Here is a 23,739-nt window from a genome sequence, read left to right as displayed (position 1 = left end):
CAGAGGAGAGGAGATCTATATATATATATACAGAGGAGAGGAGATCTATATACACACAAAGGGAATAAACATGTGTATAGCAAAACCTGTGTTACTGCAATATATATATATATACAGAGGAGAGGAGATCTATATATATATACAGAGGAGAGGAGATCTATATATATATATATATACAGAGGAGAGGAGATCTATATATATACAGAGGAGAGGAGATCTATATATATATATACAGAGGAGAGGAGATCTATATACACACAAAGGGAATAAACATGTGTATAGCAAAACCTGTGTTACTGCAATATATATATACAGAGGAGAGGAGATCTATATATATATATACAGAGGAGAGGAGATCTATATATATATATACAGAGGAGAGGAGACCTATATATATATATATACAGAGGAGAGGAGATCTATATATATATATACAGAGGAGAGGAGATCTATATATATATATACAGAGGAGAGGAGATCTATATACACACAAAGGGAATAAACATGTGTATAGCAAAACCTGTGTTACTGCAATATATATATATACAGAGGAGAGGAGATCTATATATATATATACAGAGGAGAGGAGATCTATATATATATATATACAGAGGAGAGGAGATCTATATATATATATACATACAGAGGAGAGGAGATCTATATATATATATACAGAGGAGAGGAGATCTATATATATACAGAGGAGAGGAGATCTATATATATATATACAGAGGAGAGGAGATCTATATATATATATACAGAGGAGAGGAGATCTATATATATATATACATACAGAGGAGAGGAGATCTATATATATATATACAGAGGAGAGGAGATCTATATATATACAGAGGAGAGGAGATCTATATATATATATACAGAGGAGAGGAGATCTATATATATATATACAGAGGAGAGGAGATCTATATATATATATACATACAGAGGAGAGGAGATCTATATATATATATATATACAGAGGAGAGGAGATCTATATATATATATACAGAGGAGAGGAGATCTATATATATATATACACACACAAAGGGAATAAACATGTGTATAGCAAAACCTGTGTTACTGCAATATATATATATATATATATACAGAGGAGAGGAGATCTATATATATATATATATATACAGAGGAGAGGAGATCTATATATATATATACAGAGGAGAGGAGATCTATATATATATATACACACACAAAGGGAATAAACATGTGTATAGCAAAACCTGTGTTACTGCAATATATATATATACAGAGGAGAGGAGATCTATATATATATATATATATATACAGAGGAGAGGAGATCTATATATATATATATATACAGAGGAGAGGAGATCTATATATATATATATACAGAGGAGAGGAGATCTATATACACACACAAAGGGAATAAACATGTGTATAGCAAAACCTGTGTTACTGCAATCCTTTCCTGTGAGAAATACCGCAGGATATAACACAACACCACCTGATAATACTGCATATGGCCTTAACCCCTTAAGGACACATGACGTACTGGAACGTCATGTGTCCACTCCCGATCTATAACGCGGGGCCACGGGACCCGTGGCTAATAGCGCACGGCATTGATCGCTGTGCCGCACGCTATTAACCCTTTAGACGCGGCGTTCAAAGTTGACTGCTGCGTCTAAAGTGAAACCGAAAGTATGCCGGCTAGCTCAGTGGGCTGTTCGGGATAGCCGCGGCGAAATCGCGGCATCCCGAACAGCTTACAGGACAGCGGGAGGGCCCCTACCTGCCTCCTCGCTGTCCGATCGCCGAATGACTGCTCAGTGCCTGAGATCCAGGCATGAGCAGTCATGCGGCAGAATCATCGAAACCAGTGATCAATGATGATCAGTGTGTGCAGTGTTATAGGTCCCTATGGGATAATAATGATCAGTATAAGAGATCAGTGTGTGCAGTGTTATAGTCTCCTATGGGATAATAATGATCAGTATAAGAGATCAGTGTGTGCAGTGTTATAGGTCCCTATGGGATAATAATGATCAGTATAAGAGATCAGTGTGTGCAGTGTTATAGGTCTCTATGGGATAATAATGATCAGTATAAGAGATCAGTGTGTGCAGTGTTATAGGTCCCTATGGGATAATAATGATCAGTATAAGAGATCAGTGTGTGCAGTGTTATAGTCTCCTAGGGGATAATAATGATCAGTATAAGAGATCAGTGTGTGCAGTGTTATAGTCTCCTATGGGATAATAATGATCAGTATAAGAGATCAGTGTGTGCAGTGTTATAGTCTCCTATGGGATAATAATGATCAGTATAAGAGATCAGTGTGTGCAGTGTTATAGGTCCCTATGGGATAATAATGATCAGTATAAGAGATCAGTGTGTGCAGTGTTATAGGTCCCTATGGGATAATAATGATCAGTATAAGAGATCAGTGTGTGCAGTGTTATAGTCTCCTATGGGATAATAATGATCAGTATAAGAGATCAGTGTGTGCAGTGTTATAGGTCCCTATGGGATAATAATGATCAGTATAAGAGATCAGTGTGTGCAGTGTTATAGGTCTCTATGGGATAATAATGATCAGTATAAGAGATCAGTGTGTGCAGTGTTATAGGTCCCTATGGGATAATAATGATCAGTATAAGAGATCAGTGTGTGCAGTGTTATAGTCTCCTAGGGGATAATAATGATCAGTATAAGAGATCAGTGTGTGCAGTGTTATAGTCTCCTATGGGATAATAATGATCAGTATAAGAGATCAGTGTGTGCAGTGTTATAGTCTCCTATGGGATAATAATGATCAGTATAAGAGATCAGTGTGTGCAGTGTTATAGGTCCCTATGGGATAACAATGATCAGTATAAGAGATCAGTGTGTGCAGTGTTATAGGTCCCTATGGGATAATAATGATCAGTATAAGAGATCAGTGTGTGCAGTGTTATAGTCTCCTATGGGATAACAATGATCGGTATAAGAGATCAGTGTGTGCAGTGTTATAGGTCCCTATGGGATAATAATGATCAGTATAAGAGATCAGTGTGTGCAGTGTTATAGTCTCCTATGGGATAATAATGATCAGTATAAGAGATCAGTGTGTGCAGTGTTATAGGTCCCTATGGGATAATAATGATCAATATAAGAGATCAGTGTGTGCAGTGTTATAGGTCCCTATGGGATAATAATGATCAGTATAAGAGATCAGTGTGTGCAGTGTTATAGTCTCCTATGGGATAATAATGATCAGTATAAGAGATCAGTGTGTGCAGTGTTATAGTCTCCTATGGGATAATAATGATCAGTATAAGAGATCAGTGTGTGCAGTGTTATAGGTCCCTATGGAATAATAATGATCAGTATAAGAGATCAGTGTGTGCAGTGTTATAGGTCCCTATGGGATAACAATGATCAGTGTGTGCAGTGTTATAGGTCCCTATGGGATAATAATGATCAGTATAAGAGATCAGTGTGTGCAGTGTTATAGGTCCCTATGGAATAATAATGATCAGTATAAGAGATCAGTGTGTGCAGTGTTATAGGTCCCTATGGGATAACAATGATCAGTGTGTGCAGTGTTATAGGTCCCTATGGGATAATAATGATCAGTATAAGAGATCAGTGTGGTCAGTATTATAGTCCCCTATGGGATAATAATGATCAGTATAAGAGATCAGTGTGTGCAGTGTTATAGTCTCCTATGGGATAATAATGATCAGTATAAGAGATCAGTGTGTGCAGTGTTATAGGTCCCTATGGGATAATAATGATCAGTATAAGAGATCAGTGTGTGCAGTGTTATAGGTCTCTATGGGATAATAATGATCAGTATAAGAGATCAGTGTGTGCAGTGTTATAGTCTCCTAGGGGATAATAATGATCAGTATAAGAGATCAGTGTGTGCAGTGTTATAGTCTCCTATGGGATAATAATGATCAGTATAAGAGATCAGTGTGTGCAGTGTTATAGTCTCCTATGGGATAATAATGATCAGTATAAGAGATCAGTGTGTGCAGTGTTATAGGTCCCTATGGGATAATAATGATCAGTATAAGAGATCAGTGTGTGCAGTGTTATAGGTCCCTATGGGATAATAATGATCAGTATAAGAGATCAGTGTGTGCAGTGTTATAGTCTCCTATGGGATAATAATGATCAGTATAAGAGATCAGTGTGTGCAGTGTTATAGTCTCCTATGGGATAATAATGATCAGTATAAGAGATCAGTGTGTGCAGTGTTATAGGTCCCTATGGAATAATAATGATCAGTATAAGAGATCAGTGTGTGCAGTGTTATAGGTACCTATGGGATAACAATGATCAGTGTGTGCAGTGTTATAGGTCCCTATGGGATAATAATGATCAGTATAAGAGATCAGTGTGTGCAGTGTTATAGGTCCCTATGGAATAATAATGATCAGTATAAGAGATCAGTGTGTGCAGTGTTATAGGTCCCTATGGGATAACAATGATCAGTATAAGAGATCAGTGTGTGCAGTGTTATAGTCTCCTATGGGATAACAATGATCAGTATAAGAGATCAGTGTGTGCAGTGTTATAGGTCCCTATGGGATAATAATGATCAGTATAAGAGATCAGTGTGTGCAGTGTTATAGTCTCCTATGGGATAACAATGATCAGTATAAGAGATCAGTGTGTGCAATGTTATAGGTCCCTATGGGATAATAATGATCAGTATAAGAGATCAGTGTGGTCAGTATTATAGTCCCCTATGGGATAATAATGATCAGTATAAGAGATCAGTGTGTGCAGTGTTATAGTCTCCTATGGGATAATAATGATCAGTATAAGAGATCAGTGTGTGCAGTGTTATAGGTCCCTATGGGATAATAATGATCAGTATAAGAGATCAGTGTGTGCAGTGTTATAGTCTCCTATGGGATAATAATGATCAGTATAAGAGATCAGTGTGTGCAGTGTTATAGTCTCCTATGGGATAATAATGATCAGTATAAGAGATCAGTGTGTGCAGTGTTATAGGTCCCTATGGGATAATAATGATCAGTATAAGAGATCAGTGTGTGCAGTGTTATAGGTCCCTATGGGATAATAATGATCAGTATAAGAGATCAGTGTGTGCAGTGTTATAGTCTCCTATGGGATAATAATGATCAGTATAAGAGATCAGTGTGTGCAGTGTTATAGGTCCCTATGGGATAATAATGATCAGTATAAGAGATCAGTGTGATCAGTATTATAGTCTCCTATATATAACACTGCAAAAAAAAAGTGGAAAAAAAAAAGTGAATAAAGGTCATTTAACTCCTCCCCTATTAAAAGTTTGAATCGCCCCCCTTTTCCCATAAAAAAACACAGTGTAATTAAAAATAAACATATGGTATCCCCGCGTGTGGAAATGTCCGAATTATAAAAATATATCGTTAATTAAACCGCTCGGTCAATGGCGTGCGCGCAAAAAAATTCAAAAGTCCAAAATAGTGCATTTTTGGTCACTTTTTATATCATGAAAAAAATGAATAAAAAGCGATCAATAAGTCCTATCAATGCAAAAATTGTACCGTTAAAAACTTCAGATAACGGCGCAAAAAATGAGCCCTCATACCGCCCCATGCACGGAAAAATAAAGTTATAGGGGTCAGAAGATGACAATTTTAAACGTATACATTTTCCTGCATGTAGTTATGATTTTTTCCAGAAGTGCGACAAAATCACCTATATAAGTCGGGGATCATTTTAACCGTATGGACCTACAGAATAAATATCAGGTGTCATTTTTACCGAAAAATGTACTGTGTAGAAACGGAAGCCCCCAAAAGTTACAAAATGGTGTTTTTTTTTCAATTTTGTCTCGCAATGATTTTTTTTCCCGTTTCACCGTAGATTTTTGGGCACAATGACTGACGTCATTACAAAGTAGAATTGGTGGCGCAAAAAATAAGTATCATATGGATTTTTAGGTGCAAAATTGAAAGAGTTATGATTTTTTAAAGGCAAGGAGCAAAAAACGAAAATGCAAAAACGGAAAACCCTAGGGGTACTGCGCCCCTAGACATCTTATCGAGTTCGCTCTGCACGTAATGACGCGCAATACAGGGGCCGGAGCATAGTTATGTGACGGCTCAGCCCCTCGTGAAGTCACGGCCCGCCCCTTTCAATACAAGTCTATGGGAGGGGGTGGGGCGGTCGTCACGCCCCCTGCCATAGACTTGCATTAAGGGGACGGGCCGTGATGTCACAAGGGGCGGAGCCATGACGTCACGCTGCTCCGTCCCCTGTATCGCCTGTCATTACGCACAGCGCGAACTCACTCTGTGCTGTAATGATAGCACAGTGCCGAAACGGGGATCCCGGGGCTCCCCAACAGCGGCACTGCGGTGATCTGACATCTTATCCCCTATCCTTTGGATAGGAGATAAGATGTCTAGGGGCGGAGTACCCCTTTAAGTATGGTGGTCCCCTTGTCTGTACATTAGCTGCGGTTACACACGCATAGGGGTAGATTTATCAAGACATGTATAGAGGAAGAGAGGGGCAGTTGCTCATAGCAACCGGATTGCTTCTTCCATTTTTCCCAGGCCTTATAAGAAATGAAGGTGCACAAATTTTGAAAAATCTCTCCCATAATCTGCTTTTTGACTGGAGCATGGGTGTATGTAAGGTTATGTAGGGGTATACAGTTGTAGTGTTGTCACAAACATCCACCTGTACTGACCAAGGACATACATGGAGGCAGCAGTGAGGACGTCACCTTCTTCTGACCAAGGACATATATGGAGGCAGCAGTGAGGACGTCACCTTCTTCTGACCATCCACCTGTACTGACCAAGGACATACATGGAGGCAGCAGTGAGGACGTCACCTTCTTCTGACCAAGGACATATATGGAGGCAGCAGTGAGGAAGTCACCTTCTTCTGACCATCCACCTGTACTGACCAAGGACATACATGAAGGCAGCAGTGAGGACGTCACCTTCTTCTGACCATCCACCTGTACTGACCAAGGACATACATGGAGGCAGCAGTGAGGACGTCACCTTCTTCTGACCATCCACCTCTACTGACCAAGGACATACATAGAGGCAGCAGTGAGGACGTCACCTTCTTCTGACCATCCACCTGTACTGACCAAGGACATACATGAAGGCAGCAGTGAGGACGTCACCTTCTTCTGACCATCCACCTGTACTGACCAAGGACATACATGAAGGCAGCAGTGAGGACGTCACCTTCTTCTGACCATCCACCTCTACTGACCAAGGACATACATGGAGGCAGCAGTGAGGACGTCACCTTCTTCTGACCATTCACCTGTACTGACCAAGGACATACATGGAGGCAGCAGTGAGGACGTCACCTTCTTCTGACCATCCACCTGTACTGACCAAAGACATACATAGAGGCAGCAGTGAGGACGTCACCTTCTTCTGACCATCCACCTGTACTGACCAAGGACATACATGGAGGCAGCAGTGAGGACGTCACCTTCTTCTGACCATCCACCTGTACTGACCAAGGACATACATGAAGGCAGCAGTGAGGACGTCACCTCCTTCTGACCATCCACCTGTACTGACCAAGGACATACATAGAGGCAGCAGTGAGGACGTCACCTTCTTCTGACCATCCACCTGTACTGACCAAGGACATACATGAAGGCAGCAGTGAGGACGTCACCTTCTTCTGACCATCCACCTGTACTGACCAAGGACATACATGGAGGCAGCAGTGAGGACGTCACCTTCTTCTGACCATCCACCTGTACTGACCAAGGACATACATGAAGGCAGCAGTGAGGACGTCACCTTCTTCTGACCATCCACCTGTACTGACCAAGGACATACATGGAGGCAGCAGTGAGGACGTCACCTTCTTCTGACCATTCACCTGTACTGACCAAGGACATACATGGAGGCAGCAGTGAGGACGTCAACTTCTTCTGACCATCCACCTCTACTGACCAAGGACATACATGGAGGCAGCAGTGAGGACGTCACCTTCTTCTGACCATCCACCTGTACTGACCAAGGACATACATGCAGCAGTGAGGACGTCACCTTCTTCTGACCAAGGACATACATGGAGGCAGCAGTAAGGACTTCACCTTCTTCTGACCATCCACCTGTACTGACCAAGGACATACATGAAGGCAGCAGTGAGGACGTCACCTTCTTCTGACCATCCACCTCTACTGACCAAGGACATACATGAAGGCAGCAGTGAGGACGTCACCTTCTTCTGACCATCCACCTGTACTGACCAAGGACATACATGGAGGCAGCAGTGAGGACGTCACCTTCTTCTGACCATCCACCTGTACTGACCAAGGACATACATGGAGGCAGCAGTGAGGACGTCACCTTCTTCTGACCATCCACCTGTACTGACCAAGGACATACATGAAGGCAGCAGTGAGGACGTCACCTTCTTCTGACCATCCACCTGTACTGACCAAGGACATACATGGAGGCAGCAGTGAGGACGTCACCTTCTTCTGACCATTCACCTGTACTGACCAAGGACATACATGGAGGCAGCAGTGAGGACGTCAACTTCTTCTGACCATCCACCTCTACTGACCAAGGACATACATGGAGGCAGCAGTGAGGACGTCACCTTCTTCTGACCATCCACCTGTACTGACCAAGGACATACATGCAGCAGTGAGGACGTCACCTTCTTCTGACCAAGGACATCCTGTACTGACCAAGGACATACATGCAGCAGTGAGGACGTCACCTTCTTCTGACCAAGGACATACATGAAGGGCAGCAGTGAGGACGTCACCTTCTTCTGACCATCCACCTGTACTGACCAAGGACATACATGAAGGCAGCAGTGAGGACGTCACCTTCTTCTGACCATCCACCTGTACTGACCAAGGACATACATGGAGGCAGCAGTGAGGACGTCACCTTCTTCTGACCATTCACCTGTACTGACCAAGGACATACATGGAGGCAGCAGTGAGGACGTCAACTTCTTCTGACCATCCACCTCTACTGACCAAGGACATACATGGAGGCAGCAGTGAGGACGTCACCTTCTTCTGACCATCCACCTGTACTGACCAAGGACATACATGCAGCAGTGAGGACGTCACCTTCTTCTGACCAAGGACATACATGGAGGCAGCAGTAAGGACTTCACCTTCTTCTGACCATCCACCTGTACTGACCAAGGACATACATGAAGGCAGCAGTGAGGACGTCACCTTCTTCTGACCATCCACCTCTACTGACCAAGGACATACATGAAGGCAGCAGTGAGGACGTCACCTTCTTCTGACCATCCACCTGTACTGACCAAGGACATACATGGAGGCAGCAGTGAGGACGTCACCTTCTTCTGACCATCCACCTGTACTGACCAAGGACATACATGGAGGCAGCAGTGAGGACGTCACCTTCTTCTGACCATCCACCTGTACTGACCAAGGACATACATGAAGGCAGCAGTGAGGACGTCACCTTCTTCTGACCATCCACCTGTACTGACCAAGGACATACATGGAGGCAGCAGTGAGGACGTCACCTTCTTCTGACCATTCACCTGTACTGACCAAGGACATACATGGAGGCAGCAGTGAGGACGTCAACTTCTTCTGACCATCCACCTCTACTGACCAAGGACATACATGGAGGCAGCAGTGAGGACGTCACCTTCTTCTGACCATCCACCTGTACTGACCAAGGACATACATGCAGCAGTGAGGACGTCACCTTCTTCTGACCAAGGACATACATGGAGGCAGCAGTAAGGACTTCACCTTCTTCTGACCATCCACCTGTACTGACCTAGGACATACATGAAGGCAGCAGTGAGGACGTCACCTTCTTCTGACCATCCACCTCTACTGACCAAGGACATACATAGAGGCAGCAGTGAGGACGTCACCTTCTTCTGACCATCCACCTGTACTGACCAAGGACATACATGGAGGCAGCAGTGAGGACGTCACCTTCTTCTGACCAAGGACATATATGGAGGCAGCAGTGAGGACGTCACCTTCTTCTGACCATCCACCTGTACTGACCAAGGACATACATGGAGGCAGCAGTGAGGACGTCACCTTCTTCTGACCAAGGACATATATGGAGGCAGCAGTGAGGACGTCACCTTCTTCTGACCATCCACCTGTACTGACCAAGGACATACATGGAGGCAGCAGTGAGGATGTCACCTTCTTCTGACCATCCACCTGTACTGACCAAGGACATACATAGAGGCAGCAGTGAGGACGTCACCTTCTTCTGACCATCCACCTGTACTGACCAAGGACATACATGAAGGCAGCAGTGAGGACGTCACCTTCTTCTGACCATCCACCTGTACTGACCAAGGACATACATGAAGGCAGCAGTGAGGACGTCACCTTCTTCTGACCATCCACCTGTACTGACCAAGGACATACATGGAGGCAGCAGTGAGGACGTCACCTTCTTCTGACCATTCACCTGTACTGACCAAGGACATACATGGAGGCAGCAGTGAGGACATCACCTTCTTCTGACCATCCACCTGTACTGACCAAAGACATACATAGAGGCAGCAGTGAGGACGTCACCTTCTTCTGACCATCCACCTGTACTGACCAAGGACATACATAGAGGCAGCAGTGAGGACGTCACCTTCTTCTGACCAAGGACATACATGGAGGCAGCAGTAAGGACTTCACCTTCTTCTGACCATCCACCTGTACTGACCAAGGACATACATGAAGGCAGCAGTGAGGACGTCACCTTCTTCTGACCATCCACCTCTACTGACCAAGGACATACATAGAGGCAGCAGTGAGGACGTCACCTTCTTCTGACCATCCACCTCTACTGACCAAGGACATACATGGAGGCAGCAGTGAGGACGTCACCTTCTTCTGACCATCCACCTGTACTGACCAAGGACATACATGCAGCAGTGAGGACGTCACCTTCTTCTGACCAAGGACATACATGAAGGCAGCAGTGAGGATGTCACCTTCTTCTGACCATCCACCTCTACTGACCAAGGACATACATGCAGCAGTGAGGACGTCACCTTCTTCTGACCAAGGACATACATGAAGGCAGCAGTGAGGACGTCACCTTCTTCTGACCATCCACCTCTACTGACCAAGGACATACATGAAGGCAGCAGTGAGGACGTCACCTTCTTCTGACCATCCACCTCTTCTGACCAAGGACATACATGAAGGCAGCAGTGAGGACGTCACCTTCTTCTGACCATCCACCTCTACTGACCAAGGACATACATGGAGGCAGCAGTGAGGACGTCACCTTCTTCTGACCATCCACCTCTACTGACCAAGGACATACATGAAGGCAGCAGTGAGGACGTCACCTTCTTCTGACCATCCACCTCTACTGACCAAGGACATACATGAAGGCAGCAGTGAGGACGTCACCTTCTTCTGACCATCCACCTCTACTGACCAAGGACATACATAGAGGCAGCAGTAAGGACACAGCAGGTTTATTATACACAACAGTTAATAAGATTTAGAAAAGTATACAAAAAGTGTGCAAAACAAGAGGTGTGAAGACCTGCGGAGGCGAGTGAACTCCAATGTGCAGGAGAAACACGCGAGGCGCCATCACAACCTGCTCACAGGCTCATGGTCAGTTCCAGTCTTGACGTTGAAGGCTTTGTCCCTGGTTTGGGCTGGAGGACACATTATTGGGCCATGCTGGATCCGGGGTCCCCTCCACCACATGTACAACGTCTACTTGTCTACTATGTGCAGTTAGTAATTCACAGCTGAGGGACCAGGGCAATCTCGTCTATAGAAATATATAGAGTATTTACATACAGACTGCGAGTAGCCTTTGCCCCCGCCTGCACCCCCCATTATAAGTGCTGCCCCCCCAACACCGCCGCCCCGTCAAGTCACTGACTCCTTCTTGTTTCTGAACGGAGACTTCAGACGCTTCCACAGAGAGGACTTGGGTTTGGTCTTTCGCTCGTGGGCCAGAGCAGCCTCCTTCTCTTTCCTGCGAATCTCACGGACCAGAGCGTGAAACACGTCATCGATGTAGTAACGGAACGCGGCCGACGTCTCGAAGAACGGACAGCTGAACTCTCTGGCTAAGGAGCTGCCCTCGTCTTTGGAGACCTGAGGAGAAGACAGAATGATACATCACATGACTGCATGGAACAACATGGCCACAATAATCCACTCCATGTGTCCCACCTGGCGGAGGCGGGAGAGGTCGGACTTGTTCCCCACCAGCACCACCGGAGTGTCGTCCGTCCGCCTGACACGGTAGATCAGCTGCTTGAATTCTCGCACTTCGTGGAAGCTGCGGCGGTCGGTGATGGAGTAGCAGATGATGAAACCTTCCCCAGCTCTCATGTACTGGTCGCGCATCGCTGTGAACTCCGCCTGCGGGAAAGCGCAAGAGAAACGGCCTGATTGGCGCTGCAGGGCGGCCATGATCACCGAGCACCACACACTAGACTGCCAAAGATCTGATGGCAGAAGACACCATGACGTCCATTGTTCACTGGGCTCCTCACCCTTCTATCACCTACCTGCCCAGTGGGCTCCTCACCCTTCTATCACCTACCTGCCCAGTGGGCTCCTCACCCTTCTATCACCTACCTGCCCAGTTGGCTCCTCACCCTTCTATCACCTACCTGCCCAGTGGGCTCCTCACCCTTCTATCACCTACCTGCCCAGTGGGCTCCTCACCCTTCTATCACCTACCTGCCCAGTGGGCTCCTCACCCTTCTATCACCTACCTGCCCAGTGGGCTCCTCACCCTTCTATCACCTACCTGCCCTGTGGGCTCCTCACCCTTCTATCACCTACCTGCCCAGTGGGCTCCTCACCCTTCTATCACCTACCTGCCCTGTGGGCTCCTAACCCTTCTATCACCTACCTGCCCAGTGGGCTCCTCACCCTTCTATCACCTACCTGCCCAGTGGGCTCCTCACCCTTCTCATTGTCACCTACCTGCCCAGCAGTGTCCAGGATGTCCAGGTTGGCGGGCTCGTCGTCGATCCGTATGCGGATTTTATAAGCGTCTTCTGCAGACACAGAGAGAATCCGAATGACAAACATGGAGGGAAGGGGCCGTCACCTCACAACCAGGCACGTGGCACTACTCACCAATCGTGGGGTCGTGATCTTCTGGAAAGCGATGACTAATGAATTGCATGGTCATGGCTGTGGAGAGAAAAGGGTTACACGAGAGAAGACCCACGGCGCCAAGGGCAGAGCTGCGCCATACTCACCACTCTTCCCCACCCCGCCAGCTCCCAGCATAACCAGCTTGTATTCCCGCGGCTGTACGGATACTGTCGTTGTGGTGGTCCGACCCGTGACCGGATCCATCTAGGACAACATTGTCCTCATTGTAGGGGTAAAAGATGGCATCACAGAATACCAACCCCTCATGCCCCAGTCCTCCCCCCTCATACCCCCTCTCCTATCCCTCCCCCTTTACCCCGCCCCCTCTCCTATCCCTCCCCCGTTGCCCCCGCCCCCTCTCCTATCCCTCCCCCGTTGCCCCCGCCCCCTCTCCTATCCCTCCCCCGTTGCCCCCGCCCCCTCTCCTATCCCTCCCCCGTTGCCCCTGCCCCCCTCTCCTATCCCTCCCCCGTTGCCCCTGCCCCCTCTCCTATCTCTCCCCCGTTGCCCCTGCCCCCTCTCCTATCTCTCCCCCGTTGCCCCTGCCCCCTCTCCTATCCCTCCCCCGTTGCCCCTGCCCCCCTCTCCTATCTCTCCCCCGTTGCCCCTGCCCCCCTCTCCTATCCCTCCCCCCTCTCCTATCCCTCCCCCGTTGCCCCTGCCCCCTCTCCTATCTCTCCCCCGTTGCCCCTGCCCCCTCTCCTATCCCTCCCCCTTTACCCCGCCCCCTCTCCTATCCCTCCCCCGTTGCCCCCGCCCCCTCTCCTATCCCTCCCCCGTTGCCCCCGCCCCCTCTCCTATCCCTCCCCCGTTGCCCCCGCCCCCCTCTCCTATCCCTCCCCCGTTGCCCCCGCCCCCTCTCCTATCCCTCCCCCGTTGCCCCCGCCCCCTCTCCTATCCCTCCCCCCGTTGCCCCTGCCCCCTCTCCTATCCCTCCCCCGTTGCCCCTGCCCCCTCTCCTATCTCTCCCCCGTTGCCCCTGCCCCCTCTCCTATCTCTCCCCCGTTGCCCCTGCCCCCTCTCCTATCCCTCCCCCGTTGCCCCTGCCCCCTCTCCTATCTCTCCCCCGTTGCCCCTGCCCCCTCTCCTATCCCTCCCCCCTCTCCTATCCCTCCCCCGTTGCCCCTGCCCCCTCTCCTATCTCTCCCCCGTTGCCCCTGCCCCCTCTCCTATCTCTCCCCCGTTGCCCCTGCCCCCTCTCCTATCTCTCCCCCGTTGCCCCTGCCCCCTCTCCTATCTCTCCCCCGTTGCCCCTGCCCCCTCTCCTATCTCTCCCCCCGTTGCCCCTGCCCCCTCTCCTATCCCTCCCCCGTTGCCCCTGCCCCCTCTCCTATCTCTCCCCCGTTGCCCCTGCCCCCTCTCCTATCCCTCCCCCCTCTCCTATCCCTCCCCCGTTGCCCCTGCCCCCTCTCCTATCTCTCCCCCGTTGCCCCTGCCCCCCTCTCCTATCTCTCCCCCGTTGCCCCTGCCCCCTCTCCTATCCCTCCCCCGTTGCCCCTGCCCCCTCTCCTATCCCTCCCCCGTTGCCCCTGCCCCCTCTCCTATCTCTCCCCCGTTGCCCCTGCCCCCTCTCCTATCTCTCCCCCGTTGCCCCTGCCCCCTCTCCTATCTCTCCCCCGTTGCCCCTGCCCCCTCTCCTATTCCTCCCCCGTTGCCCCTGCCCCCCTCTCCTATCCCTCCCCCGTTGCCCCTGCCCCCTCTCCTATCCCTCCCCCGTTGCCCCTGCCCCCTCTCCTATCTCTCCCCCCGTTGCCCCTGCCCCCTCTCCTATCTCTCCCCCGTTGCCCCTGCCCCCTCTCCTATCTCTCCCCCGTTGCCCCTGCCCCCTCTCCTATCCCTCCCCCGTTGCCCCTGCCCCCTCTCCTATCCCTCCCCCGTTGCCCCTGCCCCCTCTCCTATCCCTCCCCCGTTGCCCCTGCCCCCTCTCCTATCCCTCCCCCGTTGCCCCTGCCCCCTCTCCTATCCCTCCCCCGTTGCCCCTGCCCCCTCTCCTATCTCTCCCCCGTTGCCCCTGCCCCCTCTCCTATCCCTCCCCCCTCTCCTATCCCTCCCCCGTTGCCCCTGCCCCCTCTCCTATCTCTCCCCCGTTGCCCCTGCCCCCTCTCCTATCCCTCCCCCCTCTCCTATCCCTCCCCCGTTGCCCCTGCCCCCTCTCCTATCTCTCCCCCGTTGCCCCTGCCCCCTCTCCTATCTCTCCCCCGTTGCCCCTGCCCCCTCTCCTATCCCTCCCCCGTTGCCCCTGCCCCCTCTCCTATCTCTCCCCCGTTGCCCCTGCCCCCTCTCCTATCCCTCCCCCCTCTCCTATCCCTCCCCCGTTGCCCCTGCCCCCTCTCCTATCTCTCCCCCGTTGCCCCTGCCCCCTCTCCTATCTCTCCCCCGTTGCCCCTGCCCCCTCTCCTATCCCTCCCCCGTTGCCCCTGCCCCCTCTCCTATCTCTCCCCCGTTGCCCCTGCCCCCTCTCCTATCCCTCCCCCCTCTCCTATCCCTCCCCCGTTGCCCCTGCCCCCTCTCCTATCTCTCCCCCGTTGCCCCTGCCCCCTCTCCTATCCCTCCCCCCTCTCCTATCCCTCCCCCCGTTGCCCCTGCCCCCTCTCCTATCTCTCCCCCGTTGCCCCTGCCCCCTCTCCTATCTCTCCCCCGTTGCCCCTGCCCCCTCTCCTATCCCTCCCCCGTTGCCCCTGCCCCCTCTCCTATCCCTCCCCCGTTGCCCCTGCCCCCTCTCCTATCTCTCCCCCGTTGCCCCTGCCCCCTCTCCTATCCCTCCCCCGTTGCCCCCGCCCCCTCTCCTATCCCTCCCCCGTTGCCCCCGCCCCCTCTCCTATCCCTCCCCCGTTGCCCCCGCCCCCTCTCCTATCCCTCCCCCGTTGCCCCTGCCCCCTCTCCTATCCCTCCCCCGTTGCCCCTGCCCCCTCTCCTATCTCTCCCCCGTTGCCCCTGCCCCCTCTCCTATCTCTCCCCCGTTGCCCCTGCCCCCTCTCCTATCCTCCCCCGTTGCCCCTGCCCCCTCTCCTATCTCTCCCCCGTTGCCCCTGCCCCCTCTCCTATCCCTCCCCCCTCTCCTATCCCTCCCCCGTTGCCCCTGCCCCCTCTCCTATCTCTCCCCCGTTGCCCCTGCCCCCTCTCCTATCTCTCCCCCGTTGCCCCTGCCCCCTCTCCTATCTCTCCCCCGTTGCCCCTGCCCCCTCTCCTATCTCTCCCCCGTTGCCCCTGCCCCCTCTCCTATCCCTCCCCCGTTGCCCCTGCCCCCTCTCCTATCTCTCCCCCGTTGCCCCTGCCCCCCTCTCCTATCCCTCCCCCCCTCTCCTATCCCTCCCCCGTTGCCCCTGCCCCCTCTCCTATCTCTCCCCCGTTGCCCCTGCCCCCTCTCCTATCTCTCCCCCGTTGCCCCTGCCCCCTCTCCTATCCCTCCCCCGTTGCCCCTGCCCCCTCTCCTATCCCTCCCCCGTTGCCCCTGCCCCCTCTCCTATCTCTCCCCCGTTGCCCCTGCCCCCTCTCCTATCTCTCCCCCGTTGCCCCTGCCCCCTCTCCTATCTCTCCCCCGTTGCCCCTGCCCCCCTCTCCTATTCCTCCCCCGTTGCCCCTGCCCCCTCTCCTATCCCTCCCCCGTTGCCCCTGCCCCCTCTCCTATCCCTCCCCCGTTGCCCCTGCCCCCTCTCCTATCTCTCCCCCGTTGCCCCTGCCCCCTCTCCTATCTCTCCCCCGTTGCCCCTGCCCCCTCTCCTATCTCTCCCCCGTTGCCCTGCCCCCTCTCCTATCCCTCCCCCGTTGCCCCTGCCCCCTCTCCTATCCCTCCCCCGTTGCCCCTGCCCCCTCTCCTATCCCTCCCCCGTTGCCCCTGCCCCCTCTCCTATCCCTCCCCCGTTGCCCCTGCCCCCTCTCCTATCCCTCCCCCGTTGCCCCTGCCCCCTCTCCTATCCCTCCCCCCGTTGCCCCTGCCCCCTCTCCTATCTCTCCCCCGTTGCCCCTGCCCCCTCTCCTATCCCTCCCCCCTCTCCTATCCCTCCCCCGTTGCCCCTGCCCCCTCTCCTATCTCTCCCCCGTTGCCCCTGCCCCCTCTCCTATCCCTCCCCCCTCTCCTATCCCTCCCCCGTTGCCCCTGCCCCCTCTCCTATCTCTCCCCCGTTGCCCCTGCCCCCTCTCCTATCTCTCCCCCGTTGCCCTGCCCCCCTCTCCTATCCCTCCCCCGTTGCCCCTGCCCCCTCTCCTATCTCTCCCCCGTTGACCCTGCCCCCTCTCCTATCCCTCCCCCCTCTCCTATCCCTCCCCCGTTGCCCCTGCCCCCCTCTCCTATCTCTCCCCCGTTGCCCCTGCCCCCTCTCCTATCTCTCCCCCGTTGCCCCTGCCCCCTCTCCTATCCCTCCCCCGTTGCCCCTGCCCCCTCTCCTATCTCTCCCCCGTTGCCCCTGCCCCCTCTCCTATCCCTCCCCCCTCTCCTATCCCTCCCCCGTTGCCCCTGCCCCCTCTCCTATCTCTCCCCCCGTTGCCCCTGCCCCCTCTCCTATCCCTCCCCCCTCTCCTATCCCTCCCCCGTTGCCCCTGCCCCCTCTCCTATCTCTCCCCCGTTGCCCCTGCCCCCTCTCCTATCTCTCCCCCGTTGCCCCTGCCCCCTCTCCTATCCCTCCCCCGTTGCCCCTGCCCCCTCTCCTATCCCTCCCCCGTTGCCCCTGCCCCCTCTCCTATCTCTCCCCCGTTGCCCCTGCCCCCTCTCCTATCCCTCCCCCGTTGCCCCTGCCCCCTCTCCTATCCCTCCCCCGTTGCCCCTGCCCCCTCTCCTATCCCTCCCCCGTTGCCCCTGCCCCCTCTCCTATCCCTCCCCCGTTGCCCCTGCCCCCTCTCCTATCCCTCCCCCGTTGCCCCTGCCCCCTCTCCTATCTCTCCCCCGTTGCCCCTGCCCCCCTCTCCTATCCCTCCCCCCTCTCCTATCCCTCCCCCGTTGCCCCTGCCCCCTCTCCTATCTCTCCCCCGTTGCCCCTGCCCCCTCTCCTATCTCTCCCCCGTTGCCCCTGCCCCCTCTCCTATCCCTCCCCCGTTGCCCCTGCCCCCTCTCCTATCTCTCCCCCCGTTGCCCCTGCCCCCTCTCCTATCTCTCCCCCGTTGCCCCTGCCCCCTCTCCTATCTCTCCCCCGTTGCCCCTGCCCCCTCTCCTATTCCTCCCCCGTTGCCCCTGCCCCCTCTCCTATCCCTCCCCCGTTGCCCCTGCCCCCTCTCCTATCCCTCCCCCGTTGCCCCTGCCCCCTCTCCTATCTCTCCCCCGTTGCCCCTGCCCCCCTCTCCTATCTCTCCCCCGTTGCCCCTGCCCCCTCTCCTATCTCTCCCCCGTTGCCCCTGCCCCCTCTCCTATCCCTCCCCCGTTGCCCCTGCCCCCTCTCCTATCCCTCCCCCGTTGCCCCTGCCCCCTCTCCTATCCCTCCCCCGTTGCCCCTGCCCCCTCTCCTATCCCTCCCCCGTTGCCCCTGCCCCCTCTCCTATCCCTCCCCCGTTGCCCCTGCCCCCTCTCCTATCTCTCCCCCGTTGCCCCTGCCCCCTCTCCTATCCCTCCCCCCTCTCCTATCCCTCCCCCGTTGCCCCTGCCCCCTCTCCTATCTCTCCCCCGTTGCCCCTGCCCCCTCTCCTATCCCCTCCCCCCTCTCCTATCCCTCCCCCGTTGCCCCTGCCCCCTCTCCTATCTCTCCCCCGTTGCCCCTGCCCCCTCTCCTATCTCTCCCCCGTTGCCCCTGCCCCCTCTCCTATCCCTCCCCCGTTGCCCCTGCCCCCTCTCCTATCTCTCCCCCGTTGACCCTGCCCCCTCTCCTATCCCCTCCCCCCCTCTCCTATCCCTCCCCCGTTGCCCCTGCCCCCTCTCCTATCTCTCCCCCGTTGCCCCTGCCCCCTCTCCTATCTCTCCCCCGTTGCCCCTGCCCCCTCTCCTATCCCTCCCCCGTTGCCCCTGCCCCCTCTCCTATCTCTCCCCCGTTGCCCCTGCCCCCCTCTCCTATCCCTCCCCCCCTCTCCTATCCCTCCCCCGTTGCCCCTGCCCCCTCTCCTATCTCTCCCCCGTTGCCCCTGCCCCCTCTCCTATCCCTCCCCCCTCTCCTATCCCTCCCCCGTTGCCCCTGCCCCCTCTCCTATCTCTCCCCCGTTGCCCCTGCCCCCTCTCCTATCTCTCCCCCGTTGCCCCTGCCCCCTCTCCTATCCCTCCCCCGTTGCCCCTGCCCCCTCTCCTATCCCTCCCCCGTTGCCCCTGCCCCCTCTCCTATCTCTCCCCCGTTGCCCCTGCCCCCTCTCCTATCCCTCCCCCGTTGCCCCTGCCCCCTCTCCTATCCCTCCCCCGTTGCCCCTGCCCCCTCTCCTATCCCTCCCCCGTTGCCCCTGCCCCCTCTCCTATCCCCTCCCCCCGTTGCCCCTGCCCCCTCTCCTATCTCTCCCCCGTTGCCCCTGCCCCCTCTCCTATCCCTCCCCCCTCTCCTATCCCTCCCCCGTTGCCCCTGCCCCCTCTCCTATCTCTCCCCCGTTGCCCCGCCCCCTCTCCTATCTCTCCCCCGTTGCCCCCGCCCCCTCTCCTATCTCTCCCCCGTTGCCCCCGCCCCCTCTCCTATCTCTCCCCCGTTGCCCCCGCCCCCTCTCCTATCTCTCCCCCGTTGCCCCCGCCCCCTCTCCTATCTCTCCCCCGTTGCCCCCGCCCCCTCTCCTATCTCTCCCCCGTTGCCCCCGCCCCCTCTCCTATCCCTCCCCCGTTGCCCCCGCCCCCTCTCCTATCCCTCCCCCGTTGCCCCCGCCCCCTCTCCTATCCCTCCCCCGTTGCCCCCGCCCCCTCTCCTATCCCTCCCCCGTTGCCCCCCGCCCCCCTCTCCTATCTCTCCCCCGTTGCCCCCGCCCCCTCTCCTATCTCTCCCCCGTTGCCCCCCGCCCCCTCTCCTATCTCTCCCCCGTTGCCCCCGCCCCCTCTCCTATCTCTCCCCCGTTGCCCCCGCCCCCTCTCCTATCCCTCCCCCGTTGCCCCCGCCCCCTCTCCTATCCCTCCCCCGTTGCCCCCGCCCCCTCTCCTATCCCTCCCCCGTTGCCCCCGCCCCCCTCTCCTATCTCTCCCCCGTTGCCCCCGCCCCCTCTCCTATCTCTCCCCCGTTGCCCCTGCCCCCTCTCCTATCCCTCCCCCGTTGCCCCTGCCCCCTCTCCTATCCCTCCCCCGTTGCCCCTGCCCCCTCTCCTATCTCTCCCCCGTTGCCCCTGCCCCCTCTCCTATCTCTCCCCCGTTGCCCCTGCCCCCTCTCCTATCTCTCCCCCGTTGCCCCTGCCCCCTCTCCTATCTCTCCCCCGTTGCCCCTGCCCCCTCTCCTATCCCTCCCCCGTTGCCCCTGCCCCCTCTCCTATCTCTCCCCCGTTGCCCCTGCCCCCCTCTCCTATCCCTCCCCCCTCTCCTATCCCTCCCCCGTTGCCCCTGCCCCCTCTCCTATCTCTCCCCCGTTGCCCCTGCCCCCTCTCCTATCCCTCCCCCGTTGCCCCTGCCCCCTCTCCTATCTCTCCCCCGTTGCCCCTGCCCCCTCTCCTATCTCTCCCCCGTTGCCCCTGCCCCCTCTCCTATCCCTCCCCCGTTGCCCCTGCCCCCTCTCCTATCTCTCCCCCGTTGCCCCTGCCCCCTCTCCTATCCCTCCCCCCTCTCCTATCCCTCCCCCGTTGCCCCTGCCCCCTCTCCTATCTCTCCCCCGTTGCCCCTGCCCCCTCTCCTATCCCTCCCCCCTCTCCTATCCCTCCCCCGTTGCCCCTGCCCCCTCTCCTATCCCTCCCCCCTCTCCTATCCCTCCCCCGTTGCCCCTGCCCCCTCTCCTATCTCTCCCCCGTTGCCCCTGCCCCTCTCCTATCCCTCCCCCCGTTGCCCCTGCCCCCTCTCCTATCCCTCCCCCGTTGCCCCTGCCCCCTCTCCTATCCCTCCCCCGTTGCCCCTGCCCCCTCTCCTATCTCTCCCCCGTTGCCCCTGCCCCCTCTCCTATCCCTCCCCCCCTCTCCTATCCCTCCCCCGTTGCCCCTGCCCCCTCTCCTATCTCTCCCCCGTTGCCCCCGCCCCCTCTCCTATCTCTCCCCCGTTGCCCCCGCCCCCTCTCCTATCTCCCCCGTTGCCCCTGCCCCCTCTCCTATCCCTCCCCCCTCTCCTATCCCTCCCCCGTTGCCCCTGCCCCCTCTCCTATCTCTCCCCCGTTGCCCCCTGCCCCCTCTCCTATCTCTCCCCCGTTGCCCCCGCCCCCTCTCCTATCTCTCCCCCGTTGCCCCCGCCCCCTCTCCTATCTCTCCCCCGTTGCCCCTGCCCCCTCTCCTATCCCTCCCCCCTCTCCTATCCCTCCCCCGTTGCCCCTGCCCCCTCTCCTATCTCTCCCCCGTTGCCCCCGCCCCCTCTCCTATCTCTCCCCCGTTGCCCCCGCCCCCTCTCCTATCTCTCCCCCGTTGCCCCCGCCCCCTCTCCTATCTCTCCCCCGTTGCCCCCGCCCCCTCTCTCCTATCTCTCCCCCGTTGCCCCGCCCCCTCTCCTATCTCTCCCCCCGTTGCCCCGCCCCCTCTCCTATCTCTCCCCCGTTGCCCCCGCCCCCTCTCCTATCCCTCCCCCGTTGCCCCCGCCCCCTCTCCTATCCTCTCCCCCGTTGCCCCCGCCCCCTCTCCTATCTCTCCCCCGTTGCCCCCGCCCCCCTCTCCTATCTCTCCCCCGTTGCCCCCGCCCCCTCTCCTATCTCTCCCCCGTTGCCCCCGCCCCCTCTCCTATCTCTCCCCCCGTTGCCCCCGCCCCCTCTCCTATCTCTCCCCCGTTGCCCCCGCCCCCTCTCCTATCTCTCCCCCGTTGCCCCCGCCCCCTCTCCTATCTCTCCCCCGTTGCCCCCGCCCCCTCTCCTATCTCTCCCCCGTTGCCCCCGCCCCCTCTCCTATCTCTCCCCCGTTGCCCCCGCCCCCTCTCCTATCTCTCCCCCGTTGCCCCCGCCCCCTCTCCTATCTCTCCCCCGTTGCCCCCGCCCCCTCTCCTATCCCTCCCCCGTTGCCCCCGCCCCCTCTCCTATCCCTCCCCCGTTGCCCCCGCCCCCTCTCCTATCCTCTCCCCCGTTGCCCCCCGCCCCCTCTCCTATCCCTCCCCCGTTGCCCCCGCCCCCTCTCCTATCCCTCCCCCGTTGCCCCCGCCCCCTCTCCTATCCCTCCCCCCGTTGCCCCCGCCCCCTCTCCTATCCCTCCCCCGTTGCCCCCCGCCCCCTCTCCTATCCCTCCCCCGTTGCCCCCCGCCCCCTCTCCTATCCCTCCCCCGTTGCCCCCGCCCCCTCTCCTATCTCTCCCCCCGTTGCCCCCCGCCCCCTCTCCTATCTCTCCCCCGTTGCCCCCGCCCCCTCTCCTATCTCTCCCCCGTTGCCCCCGCCCCCTCTCCTATCTCTCCCCCGTTGCCCCCGCCCCCTCTCCTATCTCTCCCCCGTTGCCCCCGCCCCCTCTCCTATCTCTCCCCCGTTGCCCCCGCCCCCTCTCCTATCTCTCCCCCGTTGCCCCCCGCCCCCTCTCCTATCTCTCCCCCGTTGCCCCCGCCCCCTCTCCTATCTCTCCCCCGTTGCCCCCGCCCCCTCTCCTATCCCTCCCCCGTTGCCCCCGCCCCCTCTCCTATCCCTCCCCCGTTGCCCCCGCCCCCTCTCCTATCCCTCCCCCGTTGCCCCCGCCCCCTCTCCTATCCCTCCCCCGTTGCCCCCCGCCCCCTCTCCTATCCCTCCCCCGTTGCCCCCGCCCCCTCTCCTATCTCTCCCCCGTTGCCCCCGCCCCCTCTCCTATCTCTCCCCCGTTGCCCCCGCCCCCTCTCCTATCTCTCCCCCGTTGCCCCCGCCCCCTCTCCTATCTCTCCCCCGTTGCCCCCGCCCCCTCTCCTATCTCTCCCCCGTTGCCCCCGCCCCCTCTCCTATCTCTCCCCCGTTGCCCCCGCCCCCTCTCCTATCCCTCCCCCGTTGCCCCCCGCCCCCTCTCCTATCCCTCCCCCCGTTGCCCCCGCCCCCTCTCCTATCCCTCCCCCGTTGCCCCCGCCCCCTCTCCTATCTCTCCCCCGTTGCCCCTGCCCCCTCTCCTATCTCTCCCCCGTTGCCCCCTGCCCCCTCTCCTATCTCTCCCCCGTTGCCCCTGCCCCCTCTCCTATCCCTCCCCCGTTGCCCCTGCCCCCTCTCCTATCCCTCCCCCGTTGCCCCTGCCCCCTCTCCTATCCCTCCCCCGTTGCCCCTGCCCCCTCTCCTATCCCTCCCCCGTTGCCCCTGCCCCCTCTCCTATCTCTCCCCCGTTGCCCCTGCCCCCTCTCCTATCTCTCCCCCGTTGCCCCCGCCCCCTCTCCTATCTCTCCCCCGTTGCCCCTGCCCCCTCTCCTATCTCTCCCCCGTTGCCCCGCCCCCTCTCCTATCTCTCCCCCGTTGCCCCTGCCCCCTCTCCTATCTCTCCCCCCGTTGCCCCTGCCCCCTCTCCTATCTCTCCCCCGTTGCCCCTGCCCCCTCTCCTATCCCTCTTACCTCCTTACAATGACCCGGGGTCGCTGGGGCAGAAGATGGCGGCCCGGGCTCCGGGAGAGAAGTAAAATGTTCTCACTTGTCTAAAGGACCTTTGATGACGTCAGGATCATGTGATAAGTCACGTGTGTGAGCAGTAATGGCGGCGCTATGAGTGCAAATTACCGG

At 56.5% G+C, this 23,739-nt stretch overlaps 1 protein-coding gene across 1 annotated transcript; it reads right to left on the bottom strand.

The window, feature by feature from the left end:
• Positions 1-11,423: 11,423 nt before the first annotated feature.
• Positions 11,424-23,689, bottom strand: RIT1 (Ras like without CAAX 1). The gene is made up of 6 exons (XM_056553037.1): positions 23,575-23,689; positions 13,204-13,303; positions 13,079-13,135; positions 12,923-12,996; positions 12,158-12,349; positions 11,424-12,079 (listed from the first exon to the last, which is right to left on the bottom strand). The coding sequence occupies exons 2-6, from the start codon at positions 13,301-13,303 to the stop codon at positions 11,849-11,851; spliced, it is 654 nt and encodes a 217-aa protein (XP_056409012.1). The 5' UTR covers positions 23,575-23,689; the 3' UTR covers positions 11,424-11,848.
• Between the last annotated feature and the right edge of the window lie 50 nt (positions 23,690-23,739).

The sequence above is a fragment of the Hyla sarda genome, unplaced genomic scaffold (genome assembly GCF_029499605.1).
Source record: "Hyla sarda isolate aHylSar1 unplaced genomic scaffold, aHylSar1.hap1 scaffold_2264, whole genome shotgun sequence".
NCBI classification, from domain to species: Eukaryota; Metazoa; Chordata; class Amphibia; order Anura; family Hylidae; genus Hyla; species Hyla sarda.
The sequence above is the reverse complement of the archived record's forward strand: the minus strand, read 5'-3'. Positions and strand labels throughout refer to the sequence as shown.

Bases quoted from the DNA above. Each gene is read 5' to 3' on its own strand.
- RIT1 (XM_056553037.1), bottom strand. From the start codon at position 13,303: ATGGATCCGGTCACGGGTCGGACCACCACAACGACAGTATCCGTACAG. The intron at 12,350-12,922 runs GTAGGTGACAAT...GCTTTCCCGCAG, and splicing joins TCCTGGACACTGCTGGGCAG to GCGGAGTTCACAGCGATGCG. The intron at 12,080-12,157 runs GTGGGACACATG...TCTTCTCCTCAG, and splicing joins ACCTCTCCCGCCTCCGCCAG to GTCTCCAAAGACGAGGGCAG.